The sequence below is a fragment of the Octopus sinensis genome, linkage group LG6, assembly GCF_006345805.1.
Source record: "Octopus sinensis linkage group LG6, ASM634580v1, whole genome shotgun sequence".
Classification (NCBI taxonomy): Eukaryota; Metazoa; Mollusca; class Cephalopoda; order Octopoda; family Octopodidae; genus Octopus; species Octopus sinensis.
Genome location: NC_043002.1, coordinates 54,373,987 through 54,395,490, shown reverse-complemented (window position 1 = coordinate 54,395,490; position 21,504 = coordinate 54,373,987). Strand labels below are relative to the sequence as shown.

General features: G+C 31.3%; 1 protein-coding gene across 4 annotated transcripts in view; it reads left to right on the top strand.

The window, feature by feature from the left end:
- The window catches only part of LOC115212844 (clathrin heavy chain 1), a 102,800-nt gene that overhangs the window by 39,257 nt on the left and 42,039 nt on the right, over positions 1 to 21,504 (top strand). The window contains exons 4-6 of one of the 4 annotated variants that reach the window (XM_029781616.2): positions 4,732 to 4,749; positions 13,637 to 13,755; positions 21,138 to 21,176. In XM_029781616.2, coding sequence (XP_029637476.1) covers positions 4,732 to 4,749; positions 13,637 to 13,755; positions 21,138 to 21,176 — 176 coding nt within the window. The remainder of the gene's footprint in view (positions 1 to 4,731; positions 4,750 to 13,636; positions 13,756 to 21,137; positions 21,177 to 21,504) is intronic. The other 3 variants (XM_029781618.2, XM_029781617.2, XM_029781619.2) reach the window with 3 other exon arrangements.

The window sequence follows — 21,504 nt, the reverse complement described above, 5'->3', positions numbered from 1 at the left end:
GTGGAGAAAAGATGACTTCATGACCTCCTTCTCATGCCATGGAACAAACAACTGGAAAGACATGTAGTTGTTGTATTCACTCAGCTTTTCCCATAGCACACACTTCAGATCTTCTGCTTCAAATGGAATCTCTCATTCTTGACATGCCACCTGCATTTGAGCCACCTTCCACTATCCTTATGGTGTTGATTCAGGGAGATTAGAATGACATTTGGCACTGTCCATCACAATGACAGTGTTACTAATTCTTCAGTCATCAAGAGCTTTGAAGAGCTTCTCCATCCACTCAACAAAATTATGGTTAAACATCCCATGGTAGTCTTTTGTTTGTTTTCCTCCTACAGAGACATGCAGAGTGTCCTCCATTAAATGAGCAACTTGATTTTCATTTTGGGCTTCTTTTTTTTTGGCATGCTGTATTCAGTCAGCATCAATAATGGCTACATTAAACCATATCACTTTGTGTTGAGTTTTCTCTTGGTCCTGCACATCGTTCAGATCATATAAGCTGTCATCATGTTGAGCATAATTTTTGGTTATATAGCTTTCATCCATGTACACAATTTGTCTCTTCTTCACTGCGTTGAGAGAAACTAATCTGACTGTATAGAGATCCCACTTACAAATGTTCTCGGCTCGGAGCCTGTAGCACATCATTCCTTTCTTCTTTCCGCAACAGTATCCTTACAGAATCTTTGAACAGATCGCAGAGCTGCCTAGACTTGCTTTGGTTGATTGCAATCATTGATACAGCAGTCCATCACATCCTGAGCAACAGTCCTAGTGTGAGTCACCTGTCAGTCTCTGACAAATTTCTAGATTACGGAAGTCACAAGATGATCAGGAACTACCAAAGCCTTTGGATTTCAATTTCAAGTCATCTTCTGCTTTGAAATTTCTCCAGTCTCAACAAATTTGGTCCAGATTTCACTGCAGAGCTTATTACTTCAACCAAGGACATTCACAGTACAGCTCATGGCATCTGCATTCTTCATCATTTGCCAAAATCTCTTATTACTGTGCGGTATAAAATGTTCATGATGAAATTTGGCTTGTACAGAGGGAATATCCAGCTTCTCCTCATTGGTAATACTCCAAGGTCAATTCGTTTTGATGAAACTCTCCACAAATTCAAGAATCGATTATCTACAATCTTATACGTCTTGAGAGTGTAAGAAACATTTCCCTGTCTTTTGTTTCTTTTTGGATCCAAAACAAGATCTTCAACTTGGTCCTTTTCTTCATTTCTTTCCATAACTTTTGATCTGGAGAGGAGAGAAAAATAATTAATGGTGCAAAAGAAGGATCTCAACGAGCTCCATTCAACAATATAATGGGTTTAAAATAGGCCTTAATGGTGTCACAGACTATAAATAATACGGAGAAATGATGTAAATCATGATTTTAGTGACAATTTTTATTTTTAAAAAAAATGAAACACTTCAACAAAATTTCATTCACCTTTTTTTTAGAAGAAAGGCTATTAACTGGATAGGTAACTTTCTCCCACCTTCTCTACTTTTCCCTTCATGAACTTTGGCATTCCAAATTGCTAGTGCTTGTCTATGATTTCTATTGCATTATTGTGAAATAAATCTTTCTTCCTATCCCCTCTAGATAGAATAGTAGCAGTCTACCACTGGTGATTTCCACACAATTGAAATAGAACTCACCAGTACAAACTAACTGTTGCATGCAATGGTGAATTATGCTGCCTATTGCTAATTCAGTGAATCGAGCTGTTTGAGATCTGTATACTTTAACCATATATATATATATATATATATATATATATATATATATATATATATATATATATATATATACAGAGAGAGAGAGAGAACTGTTCTTTCTACTCATTCTATTGAATTTGTTATCTCTACTTTCTATTTATCCCTAAAGAAATATTTTATACCATGATATTCCATAATGCAACATTTGCATTTTTAATTTAGTCAGCTTTTTTTTTTTTAATCTCTTGTTACCTCTTTTTGTATAGCTACTCTTTACAAGTTCTAGTCATTGGACTGTTGCCATCCTGAAGCACTGCTTTTAAGAGGATTTTCAGTTAATAATATTCAATTGATAGAATAAGTTTCTCAGCTATTGTTTTAATTCAAAATGGCTTTTATTTATTTTATTTGATAGACTTCCTGCACAGTTTCGTTCTGCCAAACTTTACTTGCAAAGCAATGGTAAATCCAAAGCTACAAAGGAAAACATTTATCCCGATTGTCATACAGTAGAATAGAACTCTGGATTTTAGACTGCTTTAAATAATGTATGTGGTGTGATCAATAATTATCCAGATTGTTCCCATAGTAACAAAGCTAAAGCATGCAGGGTGAAGCCGCTTGGCACAGATTGACCTTGAACTCTTGCACAAAGTTTTAACATTCTATCTCACTTCCACTGTTTACAGCAGTGCTTGGAAAGAAGGTAAGTAGTGTGTGATCGTCACATTGACCATGACAGAGAAAGTTGAGCAGAGAATTTGCATCAAATTTTGCCAAAAGCTTGGTGATATCTGCTCAGAGGCCTACACAAAGTTTTCAAAATGTTTTCATCCTTCTCGACACAATCAAGATCTTGTGCAACTGAAAAACTGAGTGTCTTTTTGGTCAGCCGAAAGCAGTTTTGGCACAAACTTGGCAGACACGTCTCCTACCCAACTTCAGCAATAATGGACTGAACTGAACCATAAATCTGCACTTCCTCTGATAACTCACAGATAGTGATTCAACTATTTCTCTTCACAGATGCATGCACATCTGTGATGTTTTTCTCAGTTCTACTGGTTGCAGGTCTCTCAGAACATTCATCACAAACAACATTTTTTTTGGCCATCTTGGAAATGTCTGAACCTCTCGTACACTTCTGTGTGGCTCATACACTCCTCTCCATACACTTTCTGCAACTTTCCGGTGGCCTCTGAGCAGGTATTGTCACGACAACTTTCTCTGTAATGATCAAGGCAATTATCACACGCAACACGCATTACTGCAAACAGCAGAAGTGAGCTAGAACGTTAAAACTTAGTGTGCATGTACAGACGAGTTTAAGGTCAATCTGTACCAAGCAGCTTTACTCTGTATGCTTTAGCTTCATTGCTATGGCAACAGTGCGGATACTTATTGATCTGTTCTCATCTATAGGCACAGGCATAGCTGTGTGGTTAAGAAGTTTGCTTTCCAACTGCGATTGAAGGGCAACTTAACCTTGCAAATTATGTGTTGACTTCACGAGTGCTGGTACTACATTTGCTGATGATAGTATAGAGCTATTACATATTTTTACATTAATTTCAAGAATTGGTGTGGCTGTGCTGTAGGTACAGACTAAATATTTTATGAAGAATGAAAATGTATATAGTATAACTACTATTTATCTTTTTATTCTTCATAAAATATTGAAGTTTGCTGCATTGAGAACTGTTGTTGCAAAAGTCTTTTAATAACTGATTATGAAAGCTTGAAATTGGATGTTGCTTTTATAAATTTAAATGGTATTACAAGTTTACTATATCTTATATAGTAATTGGTTTTCCTTAATTTTCTTAACTGATTTATTATGTAATGTTACAAAACCAACATAAAGCTTCATGTTAAATCACCTGGATTAAATCACCAGGCTGTCTGGTGCCGAGTCGACTCCACTGGCCACAGCATTTGCTTTATTCCCCTCATCCTATCGAGATTCTCCTCCATGTTGTTCCAAACATTTTTCTTAAATCATCTTCCTACCTGATTGAAGGTCTTCTGAGTGGTCTCTTCTATTTGTGCAGGTACCATTTGACAACTTCATGTCCAACAATTGTGAACCTTGCAACATGACTGGCCCATCGTAGCTTTGTGTGAAGTGAAGGACATTGTCACAGTATACCACCACACAAAGCTACAATGGGCTGGCCATATCAAATGTTCTTATTAAATGTTATACTGTAAGTTCATGATAGCTCTTTAAAATGTACAAGAAAGAAAGAAAGCAAGAAGAAAAGGAGTTTACATTTAAGCTACTAGACTATTAACTACATGGTCCTTAAGTACAAATCTTAGCACAAGGTTCTACTTTATAGGCAAGGGGTTAGCAGTAATGTCATCTGGCATTGAAACGAATTCTTCCAACTGGCAAATATAAGAAAACCATGGAAACATAGAAAAATGGCAGTGAAACAGTTAATCTTCTTCTTTTTTTAATTCTGCAATTTCTCTTTTTAGGAATAGTGTATTCTGTTTCCAATGGCCACTGTTAAAGCTTAAAAATTATGTTCTCAACAGTTTTTAATTAGTCCAAAATTACTGCATTTTCTCTTTTAATTCATTAAACTTATTTATATTGTAGTCTAAAAATGAGTATTCTGTGAATTATGACCAGACATCTCATCAACTTAAATATTAATATCATTTCTTCATTTATTCATCATTGTTTAGGTGCCTGATTTTATTTATATTTTTTCATATGTGAACACCTATTGAACACTGACAAAGGAAAATGCTTATACTTTTTATTTCAGTCTCTTTTTGTCTACTTTATGAGGCAATATAATTCATATAATTAAAATTTTTAAGCCCTAAGCTTCTTGCACTTTTTTTCATTATTGCTTTTAGTGTTTTATTTTTTTTTTAATTCTTTCATTTTACATGATGTTTGGTTCAAACCAACAAAGTGATTTCATAGAGTTTTGAAGTTAGTTCTTCATTTGTGAAACATGTGACATCTTCTTACTTACAGGACAAAATGGAGAAGCAGGTTTGTTACTTTTCGTTAGTCTGGTTTTCCAATGATGCTTTCTCTTCTGCTCTCCTTCTTGGTTGGGTAAAATTACTTTCTTTGAACAACTCTTTCTATTAATAATGGCTTATGTTCTGTTCAAAGTTGGAATGCTCCCCAAAAAATTATGAGAATGCTTTCTCCAGTATCAATTAACTTTTTCTTTTAAACCTGATTTACTTTTTATCATTTCCTAAATGCATTAATCAAGCAATTTTTAAATACAAATTTTCATATTTATATTTACAAAAGAGCATTTATGAATTGTAAATTCGAGATTTAGATTATTTAGTTGAATTTTACAATATTAATGAATTTTTGTTAAATATTATGTGAAAATATGTCCATATTTCAAGATTAAATTTGAAGTGTATAATGTCCAATAACTGAACTAAGTTTTGCTGTTGACTTAGGGTGTTCAGTTTGAATATGTGTGTATGTATACACACACTCACACACACACACTCACACACACACACACACGTGTGTGTGTGTGTAGGGTAGGGTATGTTGATCTGATCACCGTTTCAGTTAAATTACCAACTGGTTAAAATCTTAAGACTTCTGCAAGAAAGCATTCTTTATAATGTGGAGGAAATCTTGGTATAGAGAATGAATAATTCTTTGCAAGTTCTTCAGTGCCATCAAACTGTTTAAAAAAAAAAAATTTATTAAAATTTTTTTTTTTTTTGTGATAACTATAAAATGTTTATATTATGTAGGAGTTTTTTTTTTCTTCTCACCCCTTTTTGTCTATACTTTCTATCAAACCTATTTATTATCCAAATGGTTTTTTCCTTCATGTCATCAAGCTAAAAGTTTAGTTTAACCAGTGTGCATAATTACAGCCTGTAGCTGTAATTGATCTTTTCTTTATGTATGTAATTTCCATGAATTATTTTTTTAACTAAATAAATATATTCTATTGGAAAAAGAAAAACAAATACTTTTTATATATGTTTGAATATATTCTGATTTGGCCTTAAGATTTCCTTTGTAGTTTTCCATCTCTTCCATCATACTTTACTACTTTGTTATAAAAATAATTTCAGATATGTGTATGATAGACAGGGAGAGAGTATATAGATAACTTATCTGTATGATCTTTGTCTAATTATATTATTTTATTCCTTAAGAGAGAGCTTTTTTGATGCATAATGTAAATTTCATATATTTTTAATTAGTCTAAAGAAAAATGCTTTTATTCTTTATTTCCAAACAATAACTTAATACCTACTTTAACTTAACATTAATTTGATTTGTTTTAGTTAAGAGATCTAAATTTTCTCTTGAAATAAAATTAGTATGACTGCTCAAATTAGATGAATCTCTTTACACTTTTAGACTTAATTTTTGAAACGGTTGAACTTACTACAATGTTTCTCGGTTTAGTACTTGAATAAGCTAATTCAGATGTGTGCATGCATATTTAACATGTACCAGCATGTGTATACATGTGCACGTTTTTTTTATTCTCTAAATTGCTCTTTATAAGTGGAAAGCTTATTTTGTTAATGTTTTGGCATTAACTTTTGAACTGGTATAAAGATTTTGCATACTGTAACAGTATCATTAGCTTGCACTAGAATTTAGTTATGTCTTTGAGAACTTTCTTGCTTTCCAAGAGTATTGCATAAAGAAATGATTATTTAAGTACATTAATGGTTTTAGTGTAAATTTAAATCCAATAACAAGTAGGAGTTTTGCATATATGGCTCAAATATATTAAAGCTATTGTTTTCGTAGATGGCTTTGACCTCTCCTCAGTAGTTTTTAATTGTGGAGTGGGGGTATCTGTCAGAAAAACAATAACAGGCCTGTTAAGCCTGCAGTTGCTGAAAGTTTTAACTGAATTTATATATTAATATTCCTTATCAGAAGTATAGAAGTATTCCAGCTTGCTGTATTTCTTGTAAGATAATACTTGTGTATTCCAACTAACAGTACTGTTGATGGCTCTTGCTTTAATGTTATACTGCATAAAGAAGTTGATATTTTTGGAGGCTGTTGATGATGTCACATTAGCCACATCAGTTTTACTTGACCTACATTGGTTAGTGATCTGGAGGTATCTCTGTCCTATGAGAAATCTTTCGACTATAGCTTGTTCTTGTGTAGCAGTGGGAGGTGATATAGTGTAGCTTCTGCATATTACCACCATGAATATGTTGTTACATGTATGCAGATTCTTTTCATTTTGTTTTAGTTTCAGTTGGTACAAAATACAGAGGAATTTTTACAAAATCATTTTTAAAAGGATATAATATTTTTATTTGTTATACAAATAAGTGGTAAGCCATTAGCTCCTATAGTTGTTTAGAGAAGTTAACCATATTTCAATTTTTATTTCAAAACTTTTCTTAGGCAGGCTTCTCACTTGTGCAGAAAAATTGTAAAAAATACATTGAGTAAAATAAATAGCTTTAATTATTCAGCTGCATTTTCTATAGCATTTTGAGTAGAATATTGGCATGAAACTTGTTCTGCAGAAGCTTATAAGATTGACTTTATTGCTTGTTTCACATGTTCCTCTTCAGTTACACACACCACCTTTAAACATCAAGAATTTTATGATTTGCTGGCATAGCTTTAGTTGCTTAATTATATTTGAATTAATTGGGCCCCTCTCTGATTTGGCCTCAAACAAGTTTTCTTTCTAATTAATATAGAAGTGTTGCTCATACTTCTATGGAGCATTTAACTAATCATTTTTATTTTATATTTTTAAATATTCTTTGAGATCAACTTTGGAATCTACAATAAAAAATTATGACTTCATAATGTGAAGTTGGCTGTTTAGTTGATTTTGTCCATAATAATTAGTTATTGGATAATTATATTATCAGGAACTTTTTTTTTCACTCATTAGATCTTGTATATTACACTAGAAGCAATTAGTGATTTTTTTTTTTTTTTTTTAAGATTAATAGTAAAAAAATTCACTGACTTTTGCATTCAGTTAAGGAATATTCCAAATGTTTGGAGATCTTGGCTTTGGCATGGTCTTAAAATTTTGGATGTTGGTTGTTTCTTGAACATGGCTTTTAGAGGGTTGTGAATTTTTTTTAAAACTGAATTGTTTAGCATGATTGCTTCAAATTTCTTTTTGTTTCTGATTAAATTTTTTGTTATTGTTCTTTATACTTACATTTAAAAACCAGAATATATTCAAATTTATGTATAAAAAAAAATTTTCACCACTGGTTAGACTATTGGTTTTGAAGACAGTTGTTTTTTTTTTTTTTTCTTTCCCCTTCCACTTTTATAAATTGAGATTGTTTATCCCGCTCCATCATTTGAATGTTGTTTTTTTCTTTCTTTTTGTATTGCAATTTTGAGGAGGTAAAATAGTTTGGAATTGTAATTAAATTATACATGAACTGCAATGTTTGTTTCCATATCAAAAGGGTGACAAAATGGTAGGCATTAGAATGTTGCAGGGGAAATGCTTTGCAGTGTGTGATCCAGCTCTTACACATTAAATTCAAACCTTGATGAGGTCAACTAAGCCTTTCATCCTTTCAGGGTCAGTAAAGTACCAATTAAGTACTGGAGTCAGTTTAATCAACTAGTCCCTCTTTACTCAAAATTGCTGGCTTTGTGCCTAAATTAGAAATGATTATTTTCATGTCCCCTCAATCATACTGATTATATACAGTTTCGCACTACACTGATAGCTCCTTAGAAAAAAAAAACAAAAAACATTTAAAATACCTTTCTAGCACAGTTAATGTTTCAGTCTCAGAAATGTCAGTAATTAAATACCAGTAAGCTCAGATGTTTTAAACAATTCTCACCACTATATTGTACTATTACATAAACCATAAAATTGTAGTCTTCAATAATTTGATTTAAATGGAGTTAAAAATATTTTAATTGCAAGTACTATCTGACTGAATCAATCACTAATTGCACATTCTTTCTCATTTTTTAATCAGTCTCTAATTAGATTTATCTTTTATATATATATTCTTTTCACTGAATAAACCCAGCTAATTATAAACTTTTAGAATTGTCGTAAGACATCTTTATTTTGTCATATTGAGTTTTGCAGGTGGATAATGATTGATTGATTCTAGTTTCAGCTCACGAGCTGTGGCCATGCTGCTTTTTTTTTTTTTCATATTTCTCACAATTATTCTTAGTAATAATTTTAAGCATCTACAAATTAAGTTTTGTCAACACTTCATCTATATTCTAGTTTAAGATTTTTTTTTTTGAGAGCTGATTTAAATATTAATATACACACATGAAACAGCTTTAGATTAAAATACCTGTGTATGTAACAGTGTGTGTATACAAACATAGAACTGCACTAGTTGTAATATTTGTTTCAATCTTTTCAGAGACTTGTGTTACACCCACAAGGCTTTGAGCAGAACACTGGACTGCTAAACATGGTGTTTTGGTCTAATTTGACAAATACCCGAGGTGTTTTGAGACAAGCTATACTATACTTTAGTATAGTGATCAGGATACAAAACATTTGCAGATTTTTGCAAAACCTAGGCAGGCTAGAATTGAATCAACATGCACACTTGAAACAACATTAAATTAAAATGCTGATATTTAATGTGTATACAAACACAGAATGGCACTAGCTGTAGTATTTTCTCTCAAAGAAATTTCTCAAAGACATGTTAAAAGCAAATCCCTGAAGTTTCTCTGATACACTGATATATTACTAAAATATTAGTATAATATTGTAAGTTTGGTACATTTTTCTCTTTTTTTTTTTTTAAGTTTTAAAGAAATAACTTTTTTTATGCCATATCACTCCAATTTGCATATTGTTGCTATTATGCAAAAATGTTGCAAGTTCAAAATGCTGCTTTTTCAGAAGACAAAAAAGTAGTTTCACCATTCCATAACAAGACTGTTGTACTTACACTTTGACAATTTTTGTTATCTTGGCATCTGAAGCAGCTAGAGATATGATAGCTTGACGAAAAGAACTAGCTATTGCAAGCAACAAAAAAAAAAAAAAAAATAAAATAAAATAATGCAAAAAATGTATTTGGACATATGACAGTTAAACATAATAGCAACGATATACTTTATGCCCTTTTAAGCTACGTATAAGATTTGTCCTAAAAATTTTGAACCATTAAAACTTGTATTTGTTTTCACAGTAGTTGGATATGGAAAATCTTCTGCAGTCAGATACAATTTAGTTATTTGCTTAATATAATCAGCTTAAAACTAACATGGTTTTTTTTTTTACTATTGGGGCAAAAATTATTTTAGCACTAATTTTAACCGATTACTTATTGAGTAGCTATAATTATTTAAAATTTAAATTAGTTATAAATTTAATACTTGTTTTTTTTTTTTCTGTTGGAACTATGATACCATCTGTTTATTACTGTTTGTTAGTTTATTCTCAAAAATTCTTAAATTTGATTTGCTCAACTAAGCCCTTTTCCTACCATAAAGTTTAATACATAATCCACCAACAATTGAAATGTATATCTACTTTTAAAGACTCTAGAACACCCACCATTGGAACTAAATAAAATTGATAAATCTAATTCTGATATGAATTTTGTGGAAGAGTAATTTTCACTTGGACTAAATTATGTTGAACCATGTTTTTAAAACCATAAATATTAGATGCAAAAAAGATACAACTGTCTAAATCTCTAAATCTTTCCTTTTCTGGGAAATTTAAATGGTATCAAACAGTGAAGGTTTTAGATTATTTTCTTAGTTTTTGGTCCCACCCCCACGCCACTTTTTGATTTATTTTTATACATTTTAATTCAAAACCCATTACTGCTTTGAAATCCTTGTGTAATGCCAACAGCAAACTTATTCATTCAGAAAGATATTTTTTATTCTCCACTTTTTTTTTTTAAACACTGAAAATATCTAATAGCTAGTATGTAAATTCCTTAAAAAAAAGATATAATTAACTTAATTTGACTATCTATATAATGTCTAGTGTTAATGTAGTTGAAATGAAAATTTATTTCATGTTAATGAACTTAATTCTTCCAAAAGAAAACCTATTTCTGAACTCAAATTGAATATTCTCAAAACAAAAAATCTTTCTGAATTAATGTTCTAGTTTGAAGTGAGCACCCATTCTGAGTAAATGTTTTAAAACTCCAATTAACTTGTGGATTGTTATTATTAAATAGAACAAAAAGCATTACTTGTTGCAATCATGAATTGCTTTTCATGATCAAGAAACACTAATTTTAAATATATTAAAATTTAATTTCAGGTTGATTGCTGTGACATTTTAAATACTCCCCACCCCAATTTCCACCCATTGTTTTTCCTTACTACCACTATTCAGTTATTATATCCCTGCCAACAATTATTTTTTCCATTTTCAGATCAGTTTTGTGCATACTTCCTTTATATATATATTGTTGTCAAGGCTAATATATTGATCAATTTTTTAAGTTTGAAGATACTCATCACATGATTGTATCTGGAAATAACATCCTGTTTTAAAGCAGGAACATATGCAAACATTTTAAATTTGCAGATTTTTAAAAACCTATAGCAACAAGAAATGCAAGACACACACTCTAATGGAACACGGATACATCTGCAAATTTAAGTGTTTTGTATATATTTATAATTAGTGATTTCCAATTAAATGTTCTAACATGAAGTAAGATTTGTATTTGCTTTCCAGTTAGTGATAAAGTGCCTTGCTTTATGTTATAAATTCTGATAAAATGCATGTGAACCTGACTTCTTAACCCCTTGACGCCGGTATTACCTAAAGCATGCGAGACACTGCTCTGGTTTTTTATCTACTGAGGCCACACAAACGCAAGTGCCAACAAGCTTGCGTCTATTTACGTTCACCATTACAATAACATGGCGTTGTACATTTACGACTACTGGTTTATGAAAATGAACTATGTGAAGCTATTTATCATAATGATATGCACGAGTTATTCTGCTCAAGTTCAAAAAATAGCTTGCATGTGGTACAACTCGAAACATGGTATTATGCAAAGGGACACATCACAGTCCGGACAATGATATCTGGTTTCGTGCTTACGATGGTGTGAGGTGTATACAACACATTTCCATGCTGGATTCTGTTTTTTTTCCGTTGGCGGTATGAAGCACAGGAAATGTCCTTATCAGTTAAGAAGCCAGTTTGGAGTCGGTCAGGTGTGAGGACATCCATGCGTTCGGTAGTTGAGCAGCTCGGAAACTTCGATAATTTCATTTATCGGGCGTGATGACAAGCATAAATTCGCTGATGGAGGACCAAAGCATGAACACAGAACTTGTAATTGATTTGAATACAATTTGAATTATGATGTGTTTTCACTGGAGACCGTTAATTTTATACCTCCTGTACCAATGCACATGTATGTAAAGTATCTGCATGTCATTAGTCTACTGCTAGTCTCATGACTTTAACGTAACCTAAAATAGCTAAGATAATGCACAGGATGGCAAGCGCGCACACCTCGAGATAAAGTACATGATAGCAAACGTAAACATACGTCAGCCGCTAAAAAGTCCATGATAGATGTGGGGCTCTACATTGTATATTTACGTTAACCGTGGGTAGGCAAGCAAAAGTGTGATCACATATTTGCATCAACCATTGTCAAGGGGTTAAATACTCAGCTGTCTCCTTTTTTGTTCTCTTCATATATTATGCATATATTTTTTTAAAAAATGAAAACAATCCAAAGACACATTTTCTAAACTAATTTTAATAGAATATTTTAAATTATTTCTGGGATTAATGAGTTTTCTGTTGAAATTTGAAGTTAAACATTAAATTAACTTGACCTGTAGTTCTGAAGATTAATAAATATTCTCTTAAGATAGTTATACAAAATGTATCTTTTGCCCTTCAATAAAGTATTTGTTTGCAATGTACATGGAAAAAATTGAAAATCTTGCAATTTCAATCTGAAATTAAAAAAAAAAAAATCCTCTTTCAATTTAGATTTCAGTGCCCCAGTCCTTGCTTGATTTCCAGTTCAGTTCAAATCCTGTTTTTGTATTTCATTTAAAAAAGAAAGAAGTTTTCTACAGTATGCAATGTTTTAGTAACTTGTTTGCATTAACACTTAGTTTTGTTGTCTGAGATTCTGTCTCCAGCTGGTGGGCTATGGCCTTGACTTTCATTTTCTGCTTGGTTTTTCTCTTTGTGAGATGTTTCAAAGGTGTTTGCTCCCTACTATTTTTTCTTCAACTTCTTGTCAATTATGATCGATGTCCACAAATTTATAAGCCTCAGTATTTTATTTATATATATTAAATTTTATTAATTTCTTTTTTAGTTTATTTTTACAATGTTATCAGCACAAATCTGATACAACTCAATATTCATTCATAAAAGTGCTTAATCTATTACAATACATTGGCATAATACTATAAACTAGACTCCAAGTGATAGGCATAAAAATAAACAAGCAATACAAAAATAACCACTTACAGTGCTGCTACTTTTGCCAATGTCTAAATCCTAGAAAACATGTAATTTCTGTTAGTGTGTTTGATTAAGCTATAGTGACGAGTCATACACATATTGGTATTAAGCCCTGTCAGCTAACATCACATTGTATATGTTTTGTATGTTCCATAGATAAGTCACATGCCTGTGGTTTTTATATTTTCTTGGTAAAAGATGCAACTGTACTTAAGTATATACAGTAAGTCAACTTACCAAATAGTTTAAATTAAAATAGAAATTTTTTCTTAAATGTTTTACTTGATAGCTGCTAATTTGAATAGTGCTTTTTCATTACAAATTTTTAAGGGTCATATTTGTCTCTATTTTAGTCTTGTTTTTTTAAACTCTGTCACTTTCATACATGTAACAATCAACAGCTCTAAATAATTTGAACTCTTTTATCAAATACTTTTACAGGAGATTCTCAACCCCTAAAGATGTTCGATCGTCATTCAAGTCTTGCTGGATGTCAAGTCATCAACTACCGGACCGATGAAAAGCAACAGTGGCTTCTGTTGATAGGAATATCAGCCCAGGTTTGTTAAACGCATTTCAACTCATCATATTGGTTGTGAATAAATATTATTTTTCAGCTGTATTTAAAAAAATTTTTTAAATTTTAATAAATTTTACTAAATATCAGTATAGTTATTCAGCTATCTAATTTAAATTGTTAAAATTCTACAGTTACCAAAACACAATGGTCATTGTTTATTTATGATAATTATTCAGTTTCTCACTGAAAAAATTGTATTTCAAAATGAGAAGAAAATATTATTCAAGGACAACTGTAAGTCAAAGGAAAATATTAGAATTTTTATGTGTATGTTTGTGTGTAATCTCGGCATGTTTTTGGAGTATTCACTAATAAACTTCTTGGAATCTACTTTTGATCGTATATAACTTGTGATCTGATTTTTCTTACATTCCTTTAGTTTGTATATTCAATTGTATTTGTAATATCCCTCCCGATTCATACTTCATTTAAAAATGAAATTGTTTTAAATTTTAATTTAACTCTGCAATAAGGCAAAAATAATTTCTAGTAGGGTTTTGTTTTTTTTAACCAAAAGTCTGATTGTGTATTTAGAGAAAGTGTATACTTAATCATAGAAGTGTATTTATCATAATATTCATTGACATTTCATTGCCAACTGATGAATTTGTTATTTAAACACTAGTTTGTTTGTTGTATTTTGTTTTTGTTTTTTTTTCCTCAATCTGAATGTTATTTCTGAGCTGGTATCATCCTTCTAGTATTGAATTCTTCATTCTCAATTGACATTGGATCTCTCAACTGCAAAGTTTTACTCCAGCTACATTGCACTCACTGGTGTGCACTTGTAGCTAGGCAAGTTCATGTAACCTATGTTAGCCAGGCTCACTGTATTTGGGGTCCAGTATCTAATGAATCTGTAAAATTAAATGGTACAGATTTAGTTTGACATACGTACTAAGCTGTCCAAATTTTTCTCAATTTAATGTATCAGCATTTGGAGTGTAAACAGAAACTGATACTATCTAGATAAATAATTTACTAATTTCTACAAAAGGAAATTAGGCTTTCCTTATTCTAACAATAGTTGTTTGAATATCAGTGATAATTATTATAGATGTTCCTGTTACAGATAAAGTATCTACTGGATTTTCAGACCCATATGAAGATTTGAAATCAGCACTGCATAAAATTCATTAGAGTATTCCTGCTATTTACAGCTGTATCTATACAGACCCTTATTTACAGTTAAGTGGATTGTTCTAAGGAATGTTTGGCTTGGCCATGGACATCATATAGAACCAGTGAAGAGGATATAAACCATCACTCTTTCGAATGTTTATCATACCTTATTGATTTAATCATGCAGATATGTCTCTATATCCAGAGGTTATTAAGTTGAAATATTTGTTTGAATAGAAAATTTGAAGATTAAATCTGTTAGCACAATGATGTATTTTTCTTTACTTTTCATTAAACAAACAAATATTCTAATTCAAGTCAGGAGATTGTGTGGGAAAAGGATTTTTATATCAAAGAATATAAATTGACTTTATTACTTTTGCCAAAACTTGTACAATTTCTTTGTCCACTTACATTAAGAAAACCAACTTTCATATTTTTATATAAGTTTATGATTAAACAATTTAACACTAATTACAATTTGCAATTTTGCACAATCTTTCTAATATTTGGCTGAGAAAATATATCATCATAACACATTTGTATGTAATGATTCTGTTCTTGCCATCCAAGAAAATGAAATATTTACCATGTCTTGTAATGAAGTCAAACTTTCATTAAAAAAACAACACTTAGTATCACATTCTGATCATTAATCTGATGAGAAAATTTGATACTAAAACTTATTAAATAATAAACAAGCTTTTCTTTAAAAAAAAACAACAGTATTCTTTGGTTAGTCCACTGGTGAAATGTTTTTTGCAGTATTTGAAATTCGAATGTAAAGGAGGATGGTCAAATATCCTACTGGCCCGGATCTGCCCCATCTCTAATTTTCTAAAAAAGAAAAGGACTTTTCTCCTATTGAAATTTTTTTTTTAATCTAATTCTATATATATATTTGTAATGTAACCAATTATTATACATTATACTTGAATATAACCAGAAACTTTACAAAGTTCATTTAAATTTTAAAACGTTCATCCAAAATAATTTATTTGTAAAGATATCTGCTGTTAAATTGATTAACCATTTTGCTTTGAGAAGGGCACCACATTAAAAGCACCAAGTACACTCTGTAAAGTTGTTGGCATTAGGAAGGGCATCCAGTCAAAACCATGCCAAAACAGACAAAATGATGCCTGATGCAGCTCTCCAGCTCCTGTCAAACTTTCCCCCATGTTAAATGATTATGATGATGAAGGGAAAATTCAATCTTCTCTCAAATTTTCTTAATCCAAATGGCTTTGAAATTTTTCTTATTGTTAAAATAATTTTTGTTTGATACAGTTAGCTTTACATTAAAAATGCAAGTACACTAGTGCAGTTTTCCAATAACTCTAATTTTGATTCCTGTTACATTTGTTTTCCTAGCCTTTGTTGACGATATAAACATCACATTTTTCCAATATTTCTATTTGTGATAATTTTGAAGCTACTCCAACATCTGTAAAAATAAAATAATTATAATGAAAAGAAATAACAGTTAATGTACATGTATTATTTTGTGCTTTTATTGGTTTTATGCATTCAAGGGGGAATTCAGTTAAGAATGCATGGGAGAAAAGTCTCCCCAATGTAGGCGAAACAGAGGGACCTAGTACTATAGTTGACAGCAGTTTTATAGAGAAAGCAATTAAGGATATGAAGGAAGACAAAGCCTTTAGTCCATTACAAATTGCTACTGATATGCTCAAAGTATCTGGCAGTGTAAGGATATGGCCTAATTATTTGCATAGCCAATCAGGTTGTACAAGAAGCTGTCATACCCAGTAACTGATGTAGCCGCATTATAGACAGGGGTAAAGGAAATGCCTTACAAATAGAGATATCAAATTGCTGGACCAGGTCATGAACGTTACAGAAAGAGTTATTGCTCAACTCTTTTAATTAGGAAGAGAATTAGACTAGATAAGATGTAGTTTGGCTTTGTGCCAGTAAGAACTATTGATGCTATCTTTCTAGTTAGGCAACTTCAGAAGTATTTAGCCAAAAGTAAATTGCTGTACATGGCATTCATGAACCTAGAGAAAGCCTTCAGTGGAGCCTCTCATTCCCTGAACTGGTGGTCACTGTGGAAGCTAGTTGTAGATGAATAGCTATTGAGAGTTAGCATTTAATACAGCAACAGCTTTAGTGCGTAAGTTTGTGTTCACTAGGGCTTAGTCCTTTCCTATTTATTACAATCCTCCAGACCAAAACAGGAGTTTTAAGACTGGGTACTCATGAGATATCCTCTATACTGATGACCTTGTTCTTATAGCTGAATTTATAGTAGAATTAGAAAAGAAAAAAGCTCAGAGAGCTATTATTGCTGTTGGTAATGAAGGTCTCTCAGGATGAAAAGCAGTTTGTTTGATGCTTGTATGCAAACAGCAATGTTACATTGTAGTGAAACATGAGCTGTAAATGCAGAGGATATGTGAGACTAGAAAAAAAGCAAAACTAGCGTGTTCTGCTAGGTGTGCAGCATAAAGGAGTGCTGATCACCAAATGTGGCAAGGAACTATTGAAGAGGGAGATCCAAGAATAAATGAGACAAAGTAATGAAGACCTCAGTTGTTGAGCCTCAGGGAAGAGATGACTGGCAGTTCACTGTGCTCAAGAAAATCTATCCATCTTAGCAAAGCATGGTTCTGTCTATGCTGTCCCTACAGTTCATCTCAGCACCCATCCTTCCATCACTGATCAAACTACAGCACTATTTCAGCTGTTGTAATTATATGAGAGCAGAGATGCTACAAGTTTCCTCTCTCTTTGGAGTCTCCTCCCCTTGTCACCTACTCAGCATTCTCGATCTCATCTCTTACCACTGTGTTTTCCAGTGTATTTTTCTCTCACATTGGCCATCAATGTACTCCCTCCAGCTTTGTCACTCTCTTTCCATGTTCACACCTACTTACCTCTGATCTCCTCCCTTGTCATAGTGCACTCCTCCCTCTTCTTCCACACACACATCTCTCATCACATTGTCTCCCTATTTCTCATCTGTACAGTTTTTTACAATACTGCTCTCCAGCTGCTAGCCCATTTTCTATTGCCACTTACCAATTCCTGTTTTTCATCTCTATCCTACAACCAAACTGAAATTCATCATTGACCTCTCCTTCCTTGTTTACCATTCACATACATCCCCAAGTCGCACCATCTGTTGCTCTCACATACTCTCACAAATATACCCACCTGCCACTCCTATTCCTCTGTCTCTATCCTCCTCATATTCTCCCCTTTGAACCTCGAGGACACATCCTGACATCACTGCTCCATCATTTTCTTTTCTCTCTATTTCCTGCTATGATATTCATGTCTCTCTGACATACTCTTGCCTCTCAACACCAGGTATTAAACCCCCTCCCTCAATACCACACTTCCACATAGCCTAGGTGTCTTGTGAGTTATTGGGCAACTTCACCAGTGCTAGTGGAAAAAGAGCACCCAGTACACTCTGTAAAGTGGCTGCCATTAAGAAGGGCATCCAGCCATAAGACCATACCAAAGCAGGCACAGGAACTCAATGCAGTCTTCTAAGTTGTCGGATCCTGTCAATCTGTTCAATCCATGCCAGCTAGAGAAATGGATGTTAAATGATGATTTAATGTCACTCTCATTGAAGTTAGTGAAATAAATATAATAAATGCACTTCCATATGTCAAAATTTTACAAACAGTTCTCTTTTATTACATCCTTAAAACTTTGAAGTTATTTTTAAAATGACATGTCTAGAAACTACATTTTCTTCACAATTTTATTAGTTTCTTATAAATTTATTATGGATCTTATTTGATGCTATTAATTTTTGTTTATGATAGATCTAAAGTAGTTTTCTGATACCCTGTTTTGAAATTCAATTTTTCTCAAGCAAACATGAGTGGGGGTGATACATAGTTTCAATATTGTGTATTTTTAAGAATTTATGCATACATTAGGGAAACATAGGTTTACTTGTTTTTGTTTGTTCTTTTAGTGGAACTCAGAAAAGAAATTTAATAACTAAAAATATTTTCAACTCTTTTCATTTTTTGGCTGCATTTAGTTCTTCAATGTACACTTCTGACCCATAGATGTTCCTAATCTATTTAGTTCTTATGTGTTATTTTGCTTCTTTTCTTTTAAATGAAAAAATTGCTTTGGTAGCTTGTCAACTTGCATTGACTAAAGGTTTTCTGCTTGTCTTTTGAAGGTCTCTTCTAATTCCCAAGTTAGACATGGTGTCTATGCATGTGATTTCAGTTCATTTTGTGTTATTGTTTAGTATATCCTGCTTTCATTGAATGTATGAGATGGTGATTACATGTCACTCAGTTTGATATATCTAACAAACTTTCAGGTTATAATTTCATGTACTATCAGTAACGCTCCCAGTCTTAATTTAAAACTTCGTTAACTTTTTTTGTTTCTGTAAAATCTTATTTTAAACCATTAATAGTTTCAAATGCATTTATCTTTTTGTTATTGCTTTATAACATTTTTGTCAAGTAACCATAATCTGTAAAACCCAATTCAGAATTATTTTTTATTAAAAAATTCATTATAGAAAATTTAATTTACATAAACAAATTTTTTCTTAAATGTTAGCTGCAGCTAAACTAAGTACTAATTCATTTAAAAGAATTAATACCATGTAGAATATAACATTTTTTTTACAACATTAAGGTTTTGTTTCATGTAAAAAAAACAATAGAGCTAATTAGTTATTCAAATTTCAATGATTCTTTTTTTTTTTTATGTAAATAAATTACAGTCTCCCCCCACCCCCATCCCCCCAAAAATAGAATCTGGTGAATGACTTGAAACCAGTACTGACTTTTTAAACAGCATATTTATGGTACTACATCAATTTTGTAAAGTAATTCATGTTTAAAAAATTTTAGAAAAGTACTTCAACATAGACCTAAAAAAAAGAAATAGATAATTCAAATTGCTATTGAATTGTAATTATTTTTAAGGAAAGAATTTACAACAATAATTCAGTATTCAAATCAGTCATTGTTAACATGTTGGTAGTAAAAAAAAATCACACCAATCAAATTCTAGTTTCATTTTTATATGAATAAATTCACTAACACATTTGTTAAAATTATGATGTAATTTTGAAATGTTCAGCCTTGTTGCTGAAAGCATTTAATAAATGTAAATTGACTTGAATTAGCAGAAAACTTTTCCCTTTGTTTTTGCCCCACTCAAACTTATATCTTTCAGTCAAATACATTTTACATATTAGATTTAAAATGCATTAATTCACACAAGAGAAAGAATCCTATTTAAGCTATACATATTGATGCTTGCATTTTGAAACCATTTCATATTTGGGTTTTGTTCTGTTAAAATTTAACCATTTATTATTTTTTTTACATAAAAGCCTTCCTAATCTGATTTTTATTTTATTTTATTTTAAGCTGTCTGGTAAGCACTCCCAATGATTATTGTTTGAAATTAAAAAGATAGTAAAAATATTCTGTATTACAGTTGAAGTGAAAAATTAAATTGCAACACTATAATTGTAATTTAGAACCTAATCTAATTGAGAATGGTTTTTAAAATTCTCATGCTGATGATTACTTGTGAATAAATTCTCAAGGTTACTTGACATATAAACATTGTTTTAGTCATGTAGTTCCAAATTTTTTTGGTTCAGATGAAAGTTTAACAAAAAAGTTCTGCAATCTGTTGATTTAACTCCTCTATATTGAGTGATACAACAATATTTGAAGAGGATTTTTTTCTTTTCTCAAACTGTAAAAAATAATTTTATTTATATATTGCAGTAAATGGGGGTGGGGTGAGCAGTAGAATGGTTTAGAGTTGCTCAAGGGATGTTTTCACTATTTCTTTTAATTGATCAATTATAATAATCAGAAATGGAGAGTGCATTGAGACATTTTATAATTTAATCAGTTCTGAGTTATATTTTGTTTTAAACTGTAGTTTTAATTTTAAAGTTTCTTTTATATTATATTCATTAAATGTTAATTTTCTTTATTGTAAATTAAGTTTATATTATTAACTGTTAATTTAGAAAATTTAATTTTTACTTAATCATATAGCAAAAAGAAGCTCTCAAATAGCTGCAGATTAAAACAATTAACTTTATTACTTGTTGATTTTTTTTTTTTAAACAGCCAATTCACATCATTAGAGCTATCTTATAAGTGAAGGATTGATCACTGTACTTCGTTAAACTAATTTAAAACAAATATCTAAAGATTTATAAGAAATTGGAGTTCTGTTATTTGCTTTTAGGTAAATGCTGAAAACTCTGCTGTGACACCACCAACTCAGGTAAATATGAGGAGGTTGGACAGGGGAGCCTTCCAAAGCCTTCTTTTTTCCAAAGGATGCCTACCTACCTTACCTGTCCTAGCTATGAAATTTGGTATCACTCCAGCTATGTTCAAGCTGATGTTTATAATCCCATACTAAATTAATGAAAAAAAAAAATTATAGATATTTTATGTTAAATGCACATTAGTCTTTCAATATATTTACATTGAGTATTACATAAATTTACAATAATAGATAGCACTAATTCAAGATGAAATTTTGAAATATCTTGGTTTTGAAAGAAAATTTACTACTGCCATTAAGATTAAATGTTATTTTAATGAAT